Source organism: Gymnoscopelus microlampas, assembly GCF_963454915.1.
Source record: "Gymnoscopelus microlampas genome assembly, chromosome: 12".
NCBI lineage: Eukaryota > Metazoa > Chordata > Actinopteri > Myctophiformes > Myctophidae > Gymnoscopelus > Gymnoscopelus microlampas.
Genome location: NC_139949.1, coordinates 22,741,233 through 22,759,434, shown reverse-complemented (window position 1 = coordinate 22,759,434; position 18,202 = coordinate 22,741,233). Strand labels below are relative to the sequence as shown.

At 42.4% G+C, this 18,202-nt stretch overlaps 1 protein-coding gene across 1 annotated transcript in view; it reads right to left on the bottom strand.

Annotated features, from left to right (window-relative positions):
* Nucleotides 1–8,105, bottom strand: part of LOC311057477 (protein Aster-B-like) — a 51,764-nt gene extending 43,659 nt beyond the window's left edge. The window contains exon 1 of the mRNA XM_084074435.1: nucleotides 8,029–8,105. Within this exon, the coding sequence (XP_083930561.1) occupies nucleotides 8,029–8,051 (23 nt within the window). The 5' untranslated portion in view covers nucleotides 8,052–8,105. The remainder of the gene's footprint in view (nucleotides 1–8,028) is intronic.
* Between the last annotated feature and the right edge of the window lie 10,097 nt (nucleotides 8,106–18,202).

The following is an 18,202-nucleotide window of genomic DNA, read 5'->3' as shown; positions in this document are numbered from 1 at the left end:
TTTTCAAACCCTTATCTAACCCCTTTTCAACAGCTGTCAGTTATTTCCTAGAATGGACCGTTGGTATCAGTTCACAGAATTGTATATCGTTGCTGTCGGGCAGAAACCTCTTATCTCCATTATCTAACTTTTTGTGTTTTTTTCCCCGTAAATTAACGCCCTACTTGATCATACTACAGCGTCACACAAAAGCATCAAAAGTAGCAGATCCGCAAGCCAGAGCAAGTTTCGAGCTTGTAGATCTGCTACTTTTGCTGCTTTTGAATTTGAATCCTGAAAAGTAACAGTTTTGGACATAATGAGGTTTCCACCCGACAGAGACGATATGCATGGTAATGCATCCAACACATCCGTACGGGTGTACAGCATGTATACACATGACATTTTGGTCCTCCCTTTCCTGCTGGCACCATGTAGCGTGTTCTTCCTCTTCCTCTAACATGCAAGCGGTGGTCCCAGGACCCCCATCTATGGCAATGAAACATTTATCGCTGCACAGTGTTTATGCAGAAGCGCTGAAATGTCAGCGTCTGTGATCACTCTCTGTATGGATGCTAATAGGCTACTCTCCTGCAACAGCAACAATGCAAGAGTGATTATAAAGCATTGCACCTTGGTACCTGCTATACATTAAAGACTCTGTAAACAGACACCGTGACCGTATACATTTAATTCCTGCTCTCAAAAATAAAATGGATGCCGGTGCGTTCCCATTGTCCCATGTGTGAAGCTTCTGAACTATTGGTCTGATATTGTAACTGAACTTTCTGTTATCTTTGGTGTTCCTATCGAGTTAAATCCCATGTGTCTTCTACTTGGTCTCCCCTGGTCACATTGTAAATGTCAAACATAAAAAGGTTATTCAACTTGCTAACGTTTGCAGCCAGAAAGAATATTCTTCTGTTCTGGATCAAGGACGTTGGTCCATCCAAAAGATTGTGGCATAATATTATAATGGACTGTATCCCTTGTGAATACATTACATGCATGTTGCATTCCAAGTCGGACACTTTCTATAAGATCTGGGATCCATGTTTAGTCTATATTGGACCTTTCGCTGTCCGCCACTGTGCTTGGGGGATTTCCATACCAACCTTAGCCTCCCTGTATGCCAGCATTCTGTCTTACTAATGTCTTCGTGCTACTGGTAACGGCTATTTTAATCTACATGGTGTCTATCCTTTTTTGTTAAGAGGCTATCAATGTCCAAGAGGTGATTCCTTGGTTTGTATTCTTTCTGTCTCTGTACACTTCAGCAGTGGCTCAGGGGTAGTGGGGCGGCAGTGGCTCAGGGGTAGAGTGGCTGAGTAGAGTGAACTGGAAAACCGCAAGGTTCCCAGTTCGATCCCGGGCTGGGGCGCTCCCCTAGAGTTAGTGTCGAAGTGTCCTTGAGCAAGATGCTGAACCCCTAATTGCTCCCGATGAGCAGGTTGGTGCCTTGCATGGTTTCCTCCGCCATCAGTGTATGAAAGTGTGTGTGAATGGGTTAATTGCACAATCAATGTAAAGCGCTTTGGATAGAAGCGCTATATAAATGCACCATTTACCATTTTACCATTTACTTCTTTTTTTCAATTTATAATGTTGTGTCTGAGCTGTTTTGTTGTTCTTTGTTTCTATGTTTATATTTTGTATGTTTATTCAAATCAATAAACATATTTTGTAAAAAAAAAAGAAAGAAAAGAAAGATCCCGCAACCAGGAAGTTCAAGTACCCTAGCCTAGTATAAACACGATTATGTATTACATTTTTGTCTGACCACAGGATTATGTTATAAACCACCCAGCCAATTTTCGTTTTAAGTTAAGTACATAGAAATTGGTTTCAAAGTCATGAGAAATAAGCTGTAGATTTTCTGCTATAGAGCATGGCAGGTTCTGAAGATGTATCGATATATATATAATGTCTTCCTGGTTGCTACAAAAGCCTTCCATCAGCACCCATTAGGCCAACGTGTGTCAGCGCTGCAGCAGATGTTATCTGATCATTAAGTTAGGGTTAAAGAACTCGTAGATGAGCTTCACGGTTCATCAGGCACGTTTCACCTGCTCTAGTTATCAGCTTGAAAAAAAGAGGGACACATGTACAGTCGGTGGCTGTATCATGCAGATGTAGCCTTCTGTCGGGCAGAAACCTCCTATCTCCTTATTCAAACAGTTTTTTAGAACATGTATGCCCTTGATGGTAAATGGTACATGGACTGCATTTTTACAGTGCTTTTCTCCAAAGCGCTTTACAATGTGTTTCACATTCACCCATTCACACACCGATGGCGGAGGAAACCATGCAAGGCACCTATACCTGCTCACCGGGAGCAGTTAAGGGTTCAGTCAGTGTCTTGCTCAAGGACACTTCGACACATAGCCAGGAGGAGCCGGGGATAGAACCTGGAACCTTCAGATTCCGACGGCCGTTCTACATTCCACAGCCACTGCTGATCATTCTACAGAAAAGTCTTGTTTCGGGCTTGTCGATCTGCTACTTTTGAATTTGAATCCTGAAAAGTAACAGTTTTGGACGTTATGAGGTTTCCACCCGACAGAGACGATATATTCCTCGTTCTTTCCCCCCATAACATTGCATATATGCCGGCTTTATAATAGCCCAGCCTTTTTCCATTACACTCACTACACTACACAGTCAATTCTCAAGTATCTCAGCTCTACTTTTTTCCGATTGCTGCAGAAGTGCAATGATGAGCAGTTGTACCAGCAGATGCGTTCTTAATTAGAAATCATGGCATCGTTATTTTTTATACATGCATCGCATTCCCTCCCACACACTCTCTGTTAGCAGACTTTTTACAGTTTATACGTACACAGGTTGCTATGTACTGTAGCTGCATGTGGAGTTGTAATGGAGTTACAACTCCAAGGCAAGAGCTTCGAGTATTGATAGAATCAGTCTATTGGACCACATACTGTAGTACACTGTAGCAAATTGGCTTCAGCAGATTAATCCATTCTCCTTGAGTTATGAGCATGTCAATATCCTTTTGTGGTCTCGAACCACAACATAATGCAAGTTGATTCCATGCAGTGTTAATTTGAAACTGTAAAAATAAACCTATGAGGGTACATTTTTACACTTTCAGAGTGAGGATTTTCACACTTTTGTACTGCCCTGCATGCAGACCAAAAGCCTAATATCTACTTCGGTCAATTAAACTTGGCACAACGATTATTGTGCCAGTTTAACCACTTTTAAGCAACATCCCTATTTTGGGCATGTGTTATTTTGTTATTTATAATAGCAAATAGTGAAAATAGCAGCTAGTGTAGCGAGCTTGTAGATTTGCCGTGGTCGTTTTGTTGTTATTGTTTCTGTTTTTTGAGCCATTTTGCAATGGGGATGCTGCAATAGGGATGTTACGGCTACTTGAAGGTATTGGCATGGAGAGGTTTGGGAACCCCTGCTGTAAGAGACTGTGCTTTCACAAGCATCCTCCTGTCTCGGTTGCTGACCATGCAAGCTATTAAAGAGGAGCTGGTTACTGTATACTTCGTCATACGACGGTGTGTATGGCAAAAACAGCAGATGTACAAGGTCATAACGCGTCGCCGTCGCATACTGTAAGTATGAGTCAGGCTTTAGGCTCAGAGCTGAACTACTGCATACTGTATACAGTATCAGGCACAAAACACAACAAACGCATTTGGAACTAGCAGGCTCACATCTGCGGTGACCACATGCATGGCTTCAAAAAATAATTGTTTGTAAAAGGTGATCTGTATTTCAACTTTGGCGTAGCCATTATTTCAGGAGTGATTGTTCAGGGATAAGACCAGTTTACAGCTTGGCTCTGTAGGAGGCAAGTCATTTAATGAGAGTCATACATCATACATTAGACACGTCAAAGATGACTGACGTCAGAGACTGGCCACATGAAGTGTGAGATCCACACAAACACTCATTATACACTTATCCGGAACAGCCTTTGACTGTTCCGGCCTGGCGGGGATAATTACATCGTTTTATAGGCCTATTCATCATAACAAAGTAAACAAACTAAAGTCTACAACCTGTATTATTTGAGCATAATGGCCTATATCTAGCCTAAGTAAAGCACCCAAATGTGTCTGTGCTGTTTGTTTGTTGCAAAGAATCACTGAGCAATCAGTCTCCCACAGTATCTAGGTTGTCCAGGTTGTCTTTGTGGATATGACACACAGCAACACTCTTGAGCCTAGAGTGCCCAAAACTGTCATTGTGCTTCGACACTAGGTTTTTAACCTCCGAAGACCACTAAAGCTGTCACAGCAAGGAACAATTATAAGTTACAAGCAGGCCTAGTGGAGATGCCACAGAGATGTTGTGGCCAGGTGTCTCATTGCTCCATGTCACTCAGTGTAGCCCCTTCAGATTGGCTGGAATTGGTGTCAGCATGTGCCTTTTTTCAGGTTATCAAAACTATCTACTTTGACAGTGTGAGTTGTCACAAAATTAGTTTGAATTTTGTAAAAAAAAAAGTTTGGGGGACAGAGTGTACAGAAAGAAGAATTGCGGTGGACATGTCCCCTCCATACCCTGTGTGGACCCCTGGGAGGACATCATGACGGGGTAGATTGAGTGGGTATATCCAACACTAACACAGCCATTTTGCTGTGTATGGACCTTTTTTAATGCTGAAGAGGTAATAACATTATTTATGGGTGTGTTTAATTTACCGTGTTACTGCATAGCATAGTAGCCTACGATATGTAACCACCTGAGTCCGTCTGAATCTAAAGTCTCCTGCGGTGAAAACAAAACATCTATTGTTCAGCCAGTGGATTTCATATTCGAATTCATGCTATATTAACAGTACCTTCATCTGTGTCAATCCCCAGTTTACCCATGTGTGGAAAAGGTCATATTGCTTTGTACAACACCCTTTCCTTTGCCGCTGGTATCAAAGTAGCACCTAAACATAATTGGCGTGACATTTATCATGTATGTGGTTCACTCTCATAGGGCAATAGTTCACTCCTCATCCTCATTAAGTGGCATTCTTCATGTTGACATGTGTGGGGGAAAATGTAATCAAGCTCTATAGCTGAGGTTTTGCTCTTCACTGCTTGAGAGTGGAGTTCACGCGACAGCCACTGCGTTGACTTTAGCTGTGTGCCTAGTACCCCCCCCCCCCCCCCCCCCCCCCCCCGGAAGATCACATGCATTTCCATTTCACAAGGGGGTCTGGTCTCAAGCCCTGTCTGGGCGTTCCGCCGTCTTCAAAACGTTGCCAAGCCTATCAGCGTCCGCGTTCAGGGCTCTGTGATTGACAGCGCACGTTGGCCAACCAGGGACCGACTGGTGTAGTTGATGACGTGACTACTGGGCGACCCTTTATCATAACAAACATGGCAGAGCTAACTAACTGGCGGTAACATTAACGTTAGTATAAAAACAGCCATTAGTGAAGTTATTGCAGAAATAACAGCAATTAAACAATTCAGATTCAGCCATAACGAATAATGGATACGGTACTTTGCTAGTTTGTTTGCAGTTGCTAATGTTGCTACTTGCTAGTGACGCTAACAGTGCGTTGAGATGACGTCACTTGTTTTCTTGCGCTGATTGGCTGAAGGGGTTGTCTGTCAACACTACTACTCCCGCCCACACAGGGGAAGGGGCCAGACTCCCTTGTGAAATCAAATTGCAGTGGAGGGTTACGAGGCTAGTGCATACTGGCATCCAGCGTAAAAGTTATAGCCACTGCTGAGAAATACACTCTAATGTGTGTTACAAAAAAGAAAGAAAGAAAGAAAGAAGTATTTGCATGTCTTCAGCAAATGAATACAAATTGTTGGTCTGTAACATGCATTTTTATTTATCCTATCAAAGCCAGGCAAGGTGTATCCAAAATAGAGCTGGACATAGCATAGTGTCCTGCCAAATTATGTTGGACAGCTGGCCGCCCTTTAGCCCCCTTAGGCTTCTGCTAGGGGTAAGTTACAGCTTCCACTGGCATTAGAGATTGTGATCACAACATAGGACCCTCAGCACAGAACTTTGTAGGACTAATCTTCTACAGCGTTAAATGGCACTGAGTGGACCAATTCAGACGGATTAACTTTCTCACTAGCTGTCTGCAAGCAAGCTTATCCTTCAAATTGTAAATAATGTGTAACGATTGCACTGCTGCCAGCGTACGTTAGGCCATCATGATTGGAATGCCACCACATTGCTGATCATTGTACTCAACAGTTAGCAACATGCAACAGTAGCCTGTCAGTCCCCTAGTGTCAGAGTGACAGTCAATCCTCAGTTTGAAAGTCAAAACTAAAAAAAGTACCTCACACCACCTCTTCCTCTTCTTAGATAATTAACAACCTACTTATTCTCTTAAGCACATGGCCACTATTATGAGAGAAACGTTTTTTGAATTTGACCTAGCGCAGTTAAACGTGGTAAAGCATTGTCTGCATTTGCACTTGATGTAGTAGGCTACTGTAAGTAAATATAGACTCAAATGTAAATGACAGTAAGCCGAAGCCATAGGGTGGTAGTATAGGCCTATGTGCCACTATTGCCAGTGTTGGGGAAGCTATTGCAAGCTACCAGTTACTTCACACTGGATAAGTTTGAACTACAGCAAAGCTACCCTACAGGGAGAAATCTATTTTGACAAACTACACAAAAAAAAAGATCAAATTCAGAATGTACTGTACTGTTTATTGCCGGCAACAAATGTTGAGCAGTTGAGTTTATTGCAAAAAGTGCACTTGTTCACGGGTCAGGCAAACAAACTTCCAGAACCTAGAGTCCAGGTGGGGTATTGCATCAAGCAGGATTAATTAGTTAGCCTGGTAACTTCTAAAATAGAATGCAACATCTCTTAACATTTGTTAATACATAGCAAATGTTTTAAAGCATTCAAAACTATAGCCAAAAAAAATCTAAGGTTAGGTGACAATCCAGCTTTTTGGAATACAGTCTGTATTAAAACTGTTTTAAACAAAACTATCCCATCTGGGATTTTCACAAGGACAAAATTGTAAGGAATGTTATATTTTTGTTTTAAGCTAACATTTTACATTATTATTAGTAAAACAGTAAAGAAAACAAATATTTAACTTGGAACTATTCAGATCCCCAACTGGGCTGGTCAAATGGATACAGTAGAGAAGAAACACAAATAAAATAATAAATATAATAATAATATATTTCCTTTTGTGTCCAACAATTGTTTGTCGTTTCAGGAGTTACACCAAAAAGGAAAAAAATCGAATCAAAAGTAATGTAACCACTCTGAAAATATGAATGTAGTTTACATGTGGTTTAATACTCCCCAACACTGCCTGTTGCTACTGGAGCTTGAATGCCGGCTGCCATGAATGAACACTCTAATATACAAAGAATGTAGACAGCAGGTCTCTCTCTCTCTCTCTCACACACACACACACACACACACACACACACACGCACACGCACACGCACACGCACACGCACACGCACACGCACACACACACACGCACACACACACCGTGGACTTGTCACCCCTAGATTCACACGCATGTAGCTACTCAAACTAGTCCGATCACTTGTCGATGCTGCATTCAATGCCATTCAGTGCAATGACATGTAAACAAGGCAAATGCTGTACCTTTACAGTAACAAGAGACAGACAGACAGACAGTAAAACAAAAAAAGGAGAAAATGGGGAGAAAGGGGAAGGGAAGAGGAGACATGAATTGGGAGTAAAAAGAGAGGGGAAAGCTCAGGAAAGAAGGTGCATGGGAATGACAAGGACCGGATGCAGGGTTTTAACTCCACAGAGGAGATGATGAGAGCTCACACTGTAGCAATACACAGTATTGGGGGTGGGGTGGGGTGGGGTGAGGTGGTGAACAGATGGCATTAGAGTGAAAGAGAGAGAGACAGACAGACAGAAACACCAACCAACATATTGATGGCATCAAAAGAATGGTGTATAGTATACTGTCAGTCTCATGTAAATGTGCATACAGTAGGCCTACTGCATGTGCGCTTGCACGCTCGTGTGTGCGTGTGTGTGTGCATGCATACTGTGTATATCTGCAGTCTTACCAGGCAAGCTTGAAGCCTTTCATTAGTGCAGGAAGTGCTGTCCGATGCCCATAGCAAGGTCTCCCCCATCAGCCGGCCGGTTAGTCCGTCTTGGCATGTTGTGTTGCTGTGTGTTAAGTGGGGTAATTCCTGGGGCCTGGGGCCTTGCAGCAGGACCCATTAGAGCAGGCAGAGTGAGAGGAGGGACAGCCTCGGGGTCCCAGCTCCGGTTAGGAGGACAGAGGGCTGTATGTAGCTGCCAGCCAACACTCACGTTCGCTCGGATGCTGCTAAAACCTAAGCTCTGCTGGGGCAGCCTCTCCCAGCCGCGTTCGGTCTCATGCGTTAGAGTGTGTGAGGTAGTCTATTGGGTTGGTGCGCATGCCTATCTGCCTAGGTGAGTTTGTGTGAGTGAGAGAGAATACAGCAGGGGCAACTGCTCACATGCACTCTCCCATATGCAGCAGTCTCTCTCTCTCCCTCTCTCCTTCTCTCCTCTCTCTCTCTCTCTCTCTCTCTCTCTATGTCTCTCTCTCTCTCTCTCTCTGCAGATGAAACTGAGCTGAGCTGAGCTTCTTGCCTAGGCAAAAAGAGCTACTGAGCATGCTCTGTTTCTCTCCCATCCAATCCTACAATTCCCTTCAGCCCAAAGACCTCCCCCTGCTTAATAGAACACAGCACCATCATCCTATCAAGCCCCCCCCCCCCCCCTCTCCAACCCCCCCACCCTTTTCTCTCTCATACAGTTACTGGGGATGATCAAGGTCCAAACAATCTATACTGTGCTCTGAGGGGCTTAGCGCAGGAGTGTGTATTTGTGTTAAGCAACACTAGCAGCTGGCCCTATAATCTCCTGTGTGTGTGTGTGTGTGTGTGTGTGTGTGTGTGTGTGTGTGTGTGTGTGTGTGTGTGTGTGTGTGTGTGTGTGTGTGTGTGTGTGTGTGTGTGTGTGTGTGAGAGAGAGAGAGAGAGAGAGAGAGAGAGAGAGAGAGAGAGAGAGAGAGAGAGAGAGAGAGAGAGAGAGAGAGAGAGAGAGAGACATGCAAAATACTAGTAGAAGTACCTTAAGTAGGTGCTGTATTCAACTGTATGGGTGTCAGTTATGGAACTGAATTAGCAGAATATGGACATTCATTTTTTATGTTGCCTTCGCTCTGTGGGACTATTAATGTCAAAATAAATGTTCCTCTCTCTGTGAGCCTTAAACGTCTAGGAGAAGCTCTGCAAATGGAGATAGTCAAGGGACTCAATAGGGAGAGAATATCTAAGCTTACTATTTTAATATAATACATACAGATTTAGTTTTACTTGGTTTAGTTTCATAACTGCACCTCTCTTGTGTTTCAATCTTTCTGCTGTCCCTGCTATGACACAAGGTGTGTCTTATCTGATCCTATATTAAGATGGTGTGGAGCTCCCACAACAACACATCAGAAGAACTAAAAAACTGCCTAAAATAGAACACGTTAAAATCATGCTTAATGCTCTCATCATGTATGAGGTTTGATCAGGAGGTTCAGTCAAGAAGGCCATAGGAACTGCAGGCTCAATCAACATAATGTTAGGAGGCTGCATATCGTCTCTGTCGGGTCGAACCTCATGTGTCCAAAACTGTTACTTTTCAGGATTCAAATTCAAAAACAGCATAGGTAGCAGATCTACAAGCTCAAAAGCTTGCGGATCTGCTACTTTTGATGCTTTTATGTGACGCTGTATAGTATGATCATGTTAGGCATTCATTTATGAAAAAAAAAGTCTAAATAAGACATAAGAGATAAGAGGTTTCTGCCCGACTGCAACGATATGTTTCTTTAACATAAATGCTAGTGTGGAATCACTGCTCTTATACTTTATACTGTACATGTAAACATTTCGTCAAGTGCGGGGGTTCCCTTCGTTTGTTTGTTGAGGTTATTTTCGTCTTACTTTATGATATATGTACTGTAGTTGCACCTTGAGCAAAAAAAAACAATTCCTGTCAGTCCTCCCGCCCACACGCTGTGTGCAGTGGTATTACACTGCCCCAGCATATTGATTCATTCTAGTGCTCTCTCTCTCTCTCGCGCGTTTGGATTCCTCCCCTTTGTCCCCCAATGGACACACATTTTGTGCTGAGTCACATCGCCCACAATGCATTGCAATGGGGGGCCTTGCGTGATGCAGCCCTGAGTCTGTTGCCATGGAAACCTCCTAGATGCTGTGGGGCTTCTGTGTACACACATGGGGCCTTAAGCGGGGGGTCCAGGACCCCTAGGGGGTCCTCAGAGTTACTACAGAGTTACTATAGCCAAATCTTTGTTTGGTGGGGGACATTAGTTGAAAATAGCAGATCCACAAGCTCACACCGCCTCGCGCTGCGAGGCGTTGTGAGCTTGTAGATCGGCTATTTTCGGAGAGTCGGCGTAGAGGGAAAAAGAGCAGATCAAGGGTTTAAAGGTTAACTATCTGAAAATACTTCTTTTTTTACACACAACATGAATCCAGCCATCTATGAAATCTATGAAAAAGTTTAATCTGGACATTATGGGCTGGCTAAAGGAATGGGGATCAGCTGCTCCAGATCTGCAGCTAATCTGGACAATTGGACTGCACCACAGTCCCTCTGTACCATGGGGTGGGGCAGGGGTTTTGAGTGTGTGTGTTTAATAGTAGTCTTTGTCTTTTCCCCCTTTTTTGTTAACAGTGGTCTGACCCGTCCCTATATATGTCCACCTCCTGTGTCATTCTAGTTAGTTCAGTTTTCAGTTCAGTTGTGTTGTTTAGTCCAGCTTTCTGTTTAGTTATTTAGTTTAATTTCTTTGTGTTGAGCACATTTGTTTTTGTTATCAATGAAATCATTTATTTGCAACCAAGGAAAAAAAGAGAACAATATTTTAAAACCAACAAAGTTTTCCCTGTGTCTCTCCTTCCGACCAACTCGGTCCCTGACACTGCAACAGAATTTTATACAATATGTAGTGGGGGTCCCTGCTTCATCTCTTTCTCAGCTAAGGGGTCGTTGGGCTGAAAAACGTTGAAGACCTCTGTTGTACACGCGTGGGGCCAAAGTGGCCACTATATGGAGGAACCAGTTGTGATTTATAGCTGTAGCAGAGAGGTTCTCAACCTTTTCTGGACCAGGGCCCACATCCAAAATATTGAAAGTGTTTGTGGCCCACCCATCCGCCCGTCCGATCTGCTCAGATGGGTGGGCCATGTGCATTTTCTGAGTTTTTATGTTTTATTTTATGTTATGTTATTCCAGCTTGGATCTATGGAACTAACAAAGTTTGGGCGATAGAGAGAAAAAGAGAGAGGCACACAGAAGTGCAGCAGAGCACATCTGTCTTTAATATGATTTAATACGATCGATTAAGTTGACATTTCAAGATATGTCGTCTATCTTGGACATGAGATTTTAGTGTAGAAGCAAAACTGTCAACTCCACCTGTCCCTGTGATAATGAATGAATGGCCCTAAGCTCATTACCTATCTAATTCCAACACACATTGCTAGTTTGGGTTAGCTCAAGGTAGAAGACAGGGTTAAGCAAATATCAATGGGAATCGATTGGTATTTAAGATAATCAAAGAGACAGAGCCCTCAATACTCTCATACCTGTCAAACTACTTCTCCAAAGTGAGACACCCACAGCCACAACGCTAGAGGGAGCAACCATGCATCTGGTACCACCCAAATTTAACCGACATGGGAAAGTTCTCATTCTTACTATACTCTGCCACCAAAATGTGGAATGCCCTGACATCATCCATCCACTGGTTTCAAAATTGTCCTGACATTTTTTTAATCATGGGACCTCACGGGAGGTAAATGTAATTTTCCCATCTCTTTTGTATAGTGTTTGTATTTGTTGATGACATGTAGCATTGTGTACATGTTTTATGCTGATTAATTGAATACATACAGTAGGATCACAATGGAAACAAGTCCCTAGGACTTTTATGTGTTATCCTTTTAGCCTTAATGTCTTACTGTACCACGGGCTGTTTACATTTCTGACTAATAAAATATTCAATCTATCAAAATTGATAGAGAGCAAAAAAAAGAATGAGAAAACCATTTGCTTCTCCTCTGTTCTTTCAAAGGATTGAAGTTACAAGCCTGTACGCCTGCAGATGGGAATCTTACGTGCTTATACTGTCACCTCTCACTATGTCGTTAGAAATGAGACTATAATGAAAACGGTCCCATACCAGGCATTAACAGCACTTTTTCTGCCAAGGAGGGCATGTGAAAACGGTCTCTCCCATTGCCATTCCAGCAAGTTATGCTATAATGTTTGTGCCGGTAATATACTGGCACTGTAGTGAAAACACGGTTGTTAAGCTACCTAAATTCTAATGTCATGATGAAACATTTACTTTGCTATAGTGCTACTCACAAAAGTAACATTACGTCATAGTTACGTGTTATCCCCAGCACAGGTCAATAGCGCTATTTTATGTCTCCTCTGGGATTTTGGACACAGTATCCACAATGATCTCTGAAGGTTAAAAGGGAATGTATCGTTGCTGTCGGGCAGAAACCTCTCATCTCCATATTCTACCTTTTTGTGTTTTGTTCGTAGCAGATCCACAAGCTCCATTTTCTTATTTGAATCCTGAAAAGTAACAGTTTTGGACATATGAGGTTTCTACCCGACAGAGACGAAACGCTACACTGCACCACTTTAAGCGGGAGCTCTGCACATTCAACTTCCTTGAAGGCGGAAGGACTTTAGTGAATGGAGAGTCATGCCTGCATTGCCTGGCAAGGTGACTGGTCAGTGTAATTGTAGCTGTAGAGATGCTTGCCTGGATGATTTCCTGCTGGGACCTCTGGGCCTCGGCTCACATATGTATGAGCTCTTCTTACATGCAAACTTGCACGTGTGTACTATATACACACACATGCACGCACGCACGCACACGCACACATCCGCACACACGCACATGCACACACACGCATGCTGATGACCTTCTGTACAGAGACTGAAGACAGTCAGGAAGCTATTCATGACATTCTTACACGACAAGAAGTATTTGAACATATTTATCAGCAATAATATAGGCTAGTTATTGAAATAAACTGCAATACACTTTTGATCTCCCTCTCCCCCCTTCTCTCTCCAAAAGACAAACAGAGTAATTATTATTATTATGCAATATTATGGATAATTTGGCCCAGATCATTAATTCATGTTGGAACCTCAAAGTCTCTCTGCAATGTTATCTATCTACCATGTTGAACTTGAGTGCTGTGTTGAATTCTGATACCAAACCACACTTTGTTTTAAGTCCACCAACGGCCATCAGTGCAAAGAAGAGCCAAGTACAGTACATTTGGTATTTATACCATGTGAGTGCTGGCTGTGAAAAACACAACTGTGTTTGTTGTAAACTAGCACAGTTGTCATAATGTGCCTAGCGTCATTTAGCGGCAGGTGAAAAATAAGGCCCAAAGAATTAAAGCCAGTGGTGGAAAGTAACTAATTACTCAAGTACATTACTCAAGTACAATTTTGAGGTACTTTTACTTTACTGGAGCATTTCCAATTTTCAATACTTTTACTTCTACTCCACTTCAATTACTTGAAAACTTTAGTAGTTACTTTTTAGATTTGAATTATTATTTCAAAATATACCGTAACCACTTCAGCCCTATTTAAACTTTGGCTATTTGAAAATAGCCGATCTACAAGCTCACAACGTGTCATGATGCGACGTAGCCTGGTTCCAGACGAATCTGCCTTTGCAAAATTGTATCGCACTTTAGCCCTCGGCAGTGTCGTGTGATATTGTCTGGCCACACGAGGCTAGATGCGACGCGTTGTGAGCTTGTAGATCTGCTATTTTCAAAAGAATTTAATACATTTTAAGATACATTTGTAACACGGGACATTCTGCGTAGTGAGTACTTTTACTTTTGGTACTTTAAGTATATTTTGATGCCAATACTTTTGTGCTTTTACTCAAGTAAATTTTGATTACTGGTCTTGCACTTGCAACAAAGTATTTCTACACTGCAGTGTTTTACTTTTACTTAAGTAAAAAAAAAAGACCATTACTTAAAGGCCTGCTATCAGCTCCTATGGCAATGCTGCTCCTTAACCCAACCAGACACAAGTGTTTTGAACCGTCCAACACTGGCACAATTATAGCCCTGTGCTGTCACAAAATCAGTAGGGTTTATCCTCCAATTTTGACCCAAAGATGGCGATGGAGGAAAGGCCAAGGCCTCAAAAAAAGTAGGGTTCATTCTCTGCAGAACATGTAGAGAATCCAGACATTAGTTTTTGAGATATATTATAAAGTGGTGGTGGTGGACATACAGGTGGATGACATTTCCATCCTGACAGCTAGTGGGGCTTAAAAGAAAACATACCAGTCGACGCACGCACGCACGCACGCACGCACGAATGCACGCACGAACGCACGCACAAACGCATATTTCACTTCCACAGGTCCAGGGCCCAGAGGCTTACTGACCTCTCCAGTCCTCTACTACCCTATTTGGTATTTTTACACACAGACCACATGACCTTGGTTGGCCTGCGATGAGAGGTGACAGGGTATGTTTTGTCAGGCTTGGTTAGCGTCTGTAAAAGTGTTCAAAGTGTTCAAATGGTACAAATGAAATGGACCGGTTCCATTTGTACACTCACAGAGTTAGGAAGGGATAAATTGCAATAGCTAATCCTTTTTTAGCATTCTTGTGCTGCGACGTGTGTGATGTGGTCAAACTCATTCACCTAACTGTTGTAACAAACAACATACTGTACATTTCATGCTACTGAAACAACGGAAAGCATTACAATTCACACAATTATATGATGTGGAAATTCAATTTCATGATATGAAACATCCATTATATCGTCTCTGTTGGGTGGAAACCTAATATGTCCAAACTTTTCAGGAAAAGTTCACAAACTATTTGTAATACTTTTCATTGGTTCAATATTTATAAAACCCACAGACACTTGCACTTTCACTGTCAGCTTCGAAATGTTTGCTATTTTCGCTACCTTTGCGGGACACTGCTGTGCGACGAAAAACTATAAAAAGTTGAAATATGGAGATGCAAGATTTCTGCCCGACAGCAACGATATGCATGTGCACCTCGCTTTGAATGAATGACGTCATAGGCAAGACTGGATGGGGAGCGATGCAAAACAAAGAGAGATATAGACATAATAGAAGTTATCTGAGCAACATGTTTTGTTTATGTTTGTGTAAACTCAAAACATGTTTGACATAAATTAGATGCTCCACTATTCTCTGAGGGATGTTTGGTGTGCTACTGCTGATGCTGCTGCTGCTGCTGCTACGGGAGAGGAGAAGCTGTGAAAACACTTCTTTTTTTGTGTCACATCAACAGTAGATGCAAATACACTAATGTTAATTAAATGCACTGAGATTATAAATACTTCCTGGGGGTTTACTTTGTAAATTAGAGGGCAAAACTATGTTTCTAGAGAAAGTACTGTAATGACTGATGATATTCAAGCAGACTGACAACTTCTCTCATATAGAAACATGTTATATTTGTGACAGTAAGGCACACACACAACTCACATGCCCTTATAATAATAATAATAATAATAATAATAATATATGCCACTACACCCCTGTCATATGCCACTACCCCTGTCATATACCTGTCATATACCAGATCAAAAGAATGGCTCTGGACGCAATTGGTTAGACCTACAACCAACTACGAATTACAGTCTCCCATATTTGAATACCGGGCCCTGATTGGTCACCCCAGACTTCAGGAGCAGGAAATGGATTCACAACGGAGTGGTGCCAGACCCAAATCGCTGAGGGCATTTTTTTTTTTAGCACTGGCAGATTCGTCTGGTCCCAGGCTAACTACCCCTGTCATATACCATTACCCATGGAACTCAGGGTTTCTCCACATAACACGCATGCTAACGATACAACATAAAACAACATAACACGTTGAGCCCCCCAACACATTCCCCAGAAAGAACAACTAAATAACATTTTAACAGCACAATAAACAGTGCATAAACAGAGGCATGTTCCTCTCCCGGGACGCTAAAGTACTTCTCGAGATGTCTTACAGCGAAATGAGCTAAAGGTGCCGGAAGGTCCTCTCCTCTCTCCAGATTGTGTTTAATCTTCTTATCTTGCAATGTCAGCATGCAGTGTGCTTGTTAGATACAGTAATTAGTGTTCTCACCTCAGCCTTCCTGCCACACCTTCAGACCTGGAAGGGAAAGAAAGGGATATTATGTAGGCTATTAGAGTTCATGGGAAAATATTATATACAGTGTGTGTGTGTGTGTGTGTGTGTGTGTGTGTGTGTGTGTGTGTGTGTGTGTGTGTGTGTGTGTGTGTGTGTGTGTGTGTGTGTGTGTGTGTGTGTGTGTGCGCGTGCATGCGTGCGTGTTTGTGCGTGCATGTGTTTACGTGGACTTATTATTGTGCTACATTACTGCCAACCATAAAATATTTAGTGCATTGTAGAAATGCATTTCATGCAACCATATCATAATGGTGTAAATCAGCAAAAATATCTATAGTCTACATCTATTTAATACCTCCCGTGTAGCCAAAGCAAATTGGCAGTAGACAATAGATAATGTTTAAGGAGACACAGAGAATCTATTTTCAAGGCAACTAAACCCAATAGAAACAAAACAAAACAAACATCAACTGCCAGCCTATACAATAGCTCTAACGGCTCACGTTTTGCTGGAAATAAACGTCAGGTTAATTGACTCACTTGTCTCCTCTGTGAAAGGCCAGTCTTCTTCTGAGAGAGGACACTCGCAGCAGATGACAGCCCTGCCTGACCCCACAGGGGCAGGTCAGCGAGCCACTCTGGACCATGATAAACTCTGTCGTCTGTCGCGTCTGTCCCTTAATTGTCACCAAATGGACAGGATATAAACCTGGGAGAGCTTCCAAACAACCAGTAGTGGTCGACGCATGTTGTATATGTCTTCATCTCGGGACCGAACAAAGACTCTTGCTTGTCTCTTGCTCTCTCCCTCTCTGTTTTGTACTATCTCACATGATTTACCTTGCTTTGAATCCCCCTTACACACACACTATTCTACCTAGCCCCCTCCATCCCCACTCCCTCCCTCGTCTGTTGAAGTGGCCCACTTCTTCAAGGCCTTCTGTCTTACGACTCTCCACACCTGCACACAGATACTCAGTGGTGTGAAGTAACTAAGTGCATTTACTCAAGTAATGTACTCAAGTACAATTTTGAGGTACTTTTACTTTACTGGAGTATTTCCAATTGTCTATACTTTTGCTTCTACTCCACTACATCTCAGAGGCAAATATTGTACTTTTACTCCACTACAATTATTTGAAAACTTAGTTACTTTGCGGATATACATTATTACATTATAAAACATACATTAACCACTTCAGCCCTATTTTATACCTAGGCTATTTGAACATAGCCGATCTACAAGATCACAACGCGTCGCATCGCGACGCGTTGTGAGCTTGTAGATCTGCTATTTTCAAACATTTTAGTACTTTTACTATTGGTATTTTCATACCAATACTTTTGTACTTTTACTCAAGTCCATTTTTAATTCCGGACTTTGACTTGTAGCAGAGTACTTCTACATTGCAGTATTGATACTTTTACTTAAGTAAAACATTTGAGTACTTTTTCCACCACTGCAGACACTGCCCAGTTTCAGTACTGTGTTCTGCCATCATCCAATAGCCTACGAGGATGCGCTACCCGCCCAAAGAGTCACTGCATCTGTCATGAGCTGTCCCACGGGAGCTTACGTACAGTACCTGCCTTTGTGCGTGCACATCTGTGCAGGGGGATATCTGCGTGCATGTTTATGTTAATGTCAGTTTGTTGTGCTTGTGGCACGTGCAGGAATTTGTGCATGAGTGGATATGTTTTCACAGTCCTTTCCCTACTGGCTATTCTAATGTGTCCTCGAGGGTAACATCAGACTGCTGGTTAACGTGCTTGTTTTGTAGTAAACGTTTAGTAAATGTGCATGGTTGGATGTGGATGATGGGAGACCAGGTTAGATTAGGAGTAGACATTTTAATGAATGCTCACTAGCTGAAGGTGGGTAAGTGATATGTTTTGGTTAAAACACAACTTTGTTTGTGTTAAAAGGTTAAAGCACTATATTCTGATAGTATTCATTGCTATAGAGTGTTTGCTCAGTAACAGGGGTCTCCCCATCTCTCCA